The sequence below is a fragment of the Cupressus sempervirens genome, chromosome 9 (assembly GCF_028749045.1).
Source record: "Cupressus sempervirens isolate cs-2001-9-10 chromosome 9, ASM2874904v1, whole genome shotgun sequence".
In the NCBI taxonomy this organism is placed as follows: Eukaryota; Viridiplantae; Streptophyta; class Pinopsida; order Cupressales; family Cupressaceae; genus Cupressus; species Cupressus sempervirens.
In genome coordinates this window covers 413,664,738-413,669,559 of record NC_143126.1, presented here as the reverse complement: position 1 = coordinate 413,669,559, position 4,822 = coordinate 413,664,738, and the positions used below count along the sequence as shown (strand labels likewise).

The following is a 4,822-nucleotide window of genomic DNA, read 5'->3' as shown; positions in this document are numbered from 1 at the left end:
TTTTAAGATTATTGAAAATATCTATTATGTTTTAGTCATTGACTGTGCTTTATGCAGTAGTTTTTTTAATATAACTGATTATTGTTAGTTTATTTTGGTGTTTACCACTTTGTTTAGGTAGGAACTTTAGCAGCTAGCATTGTTTATGAAGGGATCTTACTTAGTGATTCCTTTTAATTCTTTAAGCTAATTAGCTACTCGTTTGTTGCTCAGATCTTGGTTATTGCATATTAAGTTGCTGGCAGAGTTGTAATTTTGATAAAAATATTTTTGTGCCTATGATGTTTATACTTGGTACATATCTACAACTTTTGTACAACTTTGCCGTTTTAGTCGATCAAAAGTTATATGCCAAAGAGTTGTATTCTTTGTTGTGGTGAGTTTCAGATATCTTTGACTCCTATTGGGTAGAAAAACATCCACCTTCTGTCTCAATGATGCCCATTTATGCTTCATCCAAAGTGTCAGTATTGAGATATAGGGTGACTTGCTGCAAATCTTTGAATTGTTTAGTTTTAGATGTTGGCTTACAAGCATGTGAAATGGGCCTTTGTTTTCCTAAATCTCTGAAATGGAAAAGGGTGGGAAGGGGCATATTCTAGTATTTTATTTCTGTTATTTTTATTTAAGATTGGGAAGATATATGTTGTTCTTGTGTTTGTTTGACAGATCTGCCTTCTAATTAGGAGAAATTTTCTATAAATGGCAACAATTCCAATGAAATGATTGGTGGCACTTATTTGGTATGTCTTTCTTTATACATTTACCCATAAAGAAACTGTGAGTGATGGGGTGCCTGTCTTTCATTTCTTTTCGTGTATGCTTTAAGTATCATGATTTTTTATTACAGCTAATTAATTATTTTTTATCCTTTTGCATTTGTGTTTGTGTGCATTTTCCTGAGGACTTTTTAAATGCTTCCAGGATAACATATTTAGGCAGTCTTATCCATAAGATTCATATTTTTTGATAGACTGAAAAATCTATCTTAGAACTACACTTGTTGTCTTTAGCCCTTGGGATACATTTTTATAAAATCCTCTGCATAGAGAAACATATGAGCCAATGTTTCAGTACTCGGCATCTTTCAAATTGATTATTATGATGTGGACTAGATTTACTTAAATCCTTTAGTCAGATGTTTCCTTTGATGTAGAGAATATATAATTAAATGATTTAGTCAAATGTTTCCTTGAATGAAGCCCTAGCTGTAAAACTACGGTACCTACTTGCTTGGTGTTCAATCTCTGAATTTATGAGGTGTATATATAAGTTTGAGGATACTGAGTTCTTGAACAGACCAGAGAAAAATGGCAAGAAAACAGAGGTTTGAAATGCCCTCTGCTGGCCCAGATGTATCAAATTTTCCCAGGAGGGGTACACCGTTACATGCAGAGGATCCATCTTCAGAACTCTTTTGCGAGCAAAAAAGGCGATTCTTTCAAAACGATCAAGCCTTGTTTGAGGACCTGGTAACAGCTTTACCTCTCATGACTGCTGCCGATAAATATATTCAAGGATTCTATTCTGGAAAATAATGTAACTATATAATTTTTTTAAAGTGGATTTTTGTTTGAGGTTATGTCCTTGAAACATGTGGTTTAGTTGATGCAGAAGAGAGAGATTGAGGATGAACCTGCAATTCTGACAACTGGCATTAGCCGAACTGGAGAGGTGCAAGACTACTTACTTTCATTCATTGAGTGCCTTTGTTTTTATTATACTCGAGATTCTGAGTTTTTGCAGACTTTTAAAAACTCCAAAATGACTTATTTACTGCATTAAATGTTATTTTCTAAGTTTCAAAAGCGCCTGCTGAATGTGGTATAGCTGTAGAGGTTTTGCAGGCTTCCAAGTGCCTTTGATTTGTTAGTATTGATTTTCTTGTAAGGATCATTTTTTTTTCCTAAATTTTGTTATTGCTATCTTTTGATATATAGTTTCTCCCTTGCCAGGTAAAGCATACCTGGAGTAAGCTTCCAGTTGCTTCGAATTTGTTTTCAGGTTGTATAGAGGAAGGAGATTCCCAGGAACCAAACAGAGATATGTGTGATGGACCACGAGATGTCTACTTTCATTGCAATCAGATTGAAACCGATACCAAAAATGCAGGGAAAGTGGAATTAGAGATAGAGCCTGAAGGTGAGATGAAAAATTGGAAGCATCATATGATGTATTATTGTCATTACCAGAGTTATTTTTGCCTATTTATAGTGCTGATTTGAGGAATTATTATATTGTTGTGCGCTCAAGAGATTTTAGGTTTTAATGCAGAGTGTAGAGGCTTGGATGAACGACATGCACTAGGCGGGCAAAAGAATGAGGGAGAATGGGAATCCGGTTTTCAAACTTCTGGATTAATTTCAAGAATTGCTGCGAATGACACCCCATACCAAGAAATGAACCTGGACAAAAGAATTATAATGGAACTCCAATACTCTGGACTGTATCAAGAAACACAGGTATTTTTTCTAATTTAATGGTATCTCTATCATTGTGTATGGAAGTTTTTGTAGCATTTCATGCTTGAAAGTTACTTGCCTTGAGGCTTTTAGTTTCCACAAGAATTTTCTTATTAGACACTTCAATTTCCCCTTATCAGCCAGATTCGGCATGGAATGAAGATGCGGAAATGGAACTGGAGATGTGTAAGGATGAGTTCCAGCACCAGGTAATTTCCATCAAAATCGCTTCTAGTGTGTCAATATTCTTTTCAGTGTTGTCGATGTGATTGATTTCATTACCCTATACACTAAGAGACGTTTTCTTTTATATATAATGCCAGTTTTTTTTAAATGATTTTAATCAAGAGAGGTAATATTGATGTGCCTTTTGAATATGGTATAAGTCATTGTAGTTGGCAAGAAGAAGAACAAGTATCTTACAAATGCCTTCTTGTGATAGGCAACACAAAACAAACATCATTTTGACAAAGTGGGAAAAGCTGTTGGTAAAAGTCAGAAAGTTCAAGGCAGGTACATGGGTTCAAAACCTTGTTTGCTAGCAACATGTGTTCATTCACAAACCCGGTTATTGAACATTCTTGGTGTTCTACGCCCCATCAGTTCATTTTTCATTTGGCTAAGAAACCTCCGAAATCAGATGGCTATAGACTTATCTCTTTTGATGCAAAAATATGCTTTGTACTGCTCTTCTTCATTCTGCATTTTCTAGCACAGCGTTGAATGAAATTCCTGATGCACCTTAATCATAAGGAATTTTTGTGGTTGGTTTCTAGTTTCTCTAGGGTGCCTAATATTTTCTGTTTTGATGATGATGTGTTTAGAGAGTGTGAAGGTATTGCCATGAACACAATAGTGGAATCGGCATTAAATAGGCACATAGTAAGCTCTCCAGCCTTATCTTGAGTACTATTTTTGTTTTTTGATTTGCTATTATAGACACCTAAAAATGTCCTGAATGATGGAGAACAGGGAGGAGCAAGTGTTGGACGGGTTTCTAGTCAGAAGCTAGCTGTCTGGCCAATGCTTTCTGTACCACAGATCAGGCCATTGGGGCAGCCACAAGCACAACTGGATGGGTTTCATGCAGGGACCAGCAACATCATGACCACGAAGGTCAGGAGTAGAACCACCAGGGTCAGGAGGACTGTTTGGGGCTCAACCGCAAGATTGACTAGTACAAGGGATGGGGGGTAGTAGCACATCATAGCTATTCAATACTTTTTCATCCTTATGCTGGACATATGATTATTTTGTAGGCTTTTAGTAGTTCTTATATTTATTTGATATTGTTATATTCTGCACTTGTTATTTTTGGGATAATTCATCTATATGATGTTCATTGTTCTAGAGTGATTTTTTATATATGCATATACTATGGATTCCTATGTGATGGATTACATATGATGTTATGATTGTAGATAGATTTACAATTTAGATGGTGTTGATATGTCATTGGTCATCATATATGATTATCTATGTGGTTTTTTATATGGACCTAAGGGTAGATTTGTTAATGCTTTAGTGTATTATGAGATGAATGATGTGATGGTTGACTTCCTACATATCCTACCCCTACCTTAATCACATCTCTAATTCTAATCATAGCCCTACCTTAATCACATCTCTAATCCTAATCATAGCCCTACCCTTAACCCTAAATCTACACTCACTACTTTTATTTCTAATCTAATCTTTCTCCAACCCTAATCCTTCAATGCCATCTCTAAATATAAACCTAACTAATCTTAAATTAATATTTACAGAAAAGTTAAAATTATGAAATAAGAGTTATAGTTCAATTAGGGTTTGGCTATGATGGTTGACTTTATACCATATGATAATTGACTAACTCATGTTGATATTCAGGCAACAAATGACACACTGAAGGATCCATGTTTTTGATGTGTTGAGGTACTCGAACAATTAGTTTGACAACTAGTATAAGAGGATAGGTGGGAAAGATGAATGAAGTTCAAAGGTGATAGAGAAACATATGGCTAATGAGTGGATAGGCATAGATAGGATGAGGATGATGAACTTTTAGTAAGCTGCAATTTTTCGACATGATTTTGTTACAATTTTTTGCATCAACGTTTTGGATTGCACTTTGTGATCCATCATCGAGATAGAAGAGAGTCGAAGGATAAATCAAGAAACATCAACGGGATAGAAGAAAGCTGAAATCAATAAATATATTGGTTTATCGATTTATCCTTTAGCTATCTTCTATCCTAATGATGGATCACAAAGTGTGATTGGAAATGTTGATACAAAATATTCTAACACAATCATTTCTAGAAATTGCAGCTTACCATATGATAGATTGTGGAAAATTGATGTCTTTATGATGAACTTTT

The 4,822-nt window shown here is 35.0% G+C and overlaps 1 protein-coding gene across 1 annotated transcript; it reads left to right on the top strand.

The window, feature by feature from the left end:
• Nucleotides 1–1,092: 1,092 nt before the first annotated feature.
• Nucleotides 1,093–3,789, top strand: LOC149539060 (uncharacterized). Its single transcript, XM_089799073.1, has 8 exons — nt 1,093–1,472; nt 1,615–1,674; nt 1,956–2,142; nt 2,275–2,462; nt 2,603–2,671; nt 2,905–2,975; nt 3,287–3,344; nt 3,435–3,789. Exons 1-8 carry the CDS (start codon nt 1,311–1,313, stop codon nt 3,657–3,659), a joined length of 1,020 nt encoding a protein of 339 aa, XP_089655199.1. The 5' UTR covers nt 1,093–1,310; the 3' UTR covers nt 3,660–3,789.
• The last annotated feature ends 1,033 nt before the right edge of the window (nt 3,790–4,822 follow it).

Excerpts from the sequence above, each read along its gene's own strand:
- LOC149539060 (XM_089799073.1), top strand. The coding sequence starts at position 1,311 with ATGGCAAGAAAACAGAGGTTTGAAATGCCCTCTGCTGGCCCAGATGTA. Across the intron at positions 1,473-1,614 it reads AAGCCTTGTTTGAGGACCTG|AAGAGAGAGATTGAGGATGA; the intron begins GTAACAGCTTTA and ends TAGTTGATGCAG. Across the intron at positions 2,672-2,904 it reads AGGATGAGTTCCAGCACCAG|GCAACACAAAACAAACATCA; the intron begins GTAATTTCCATC and ends TTCTTGTGATAG.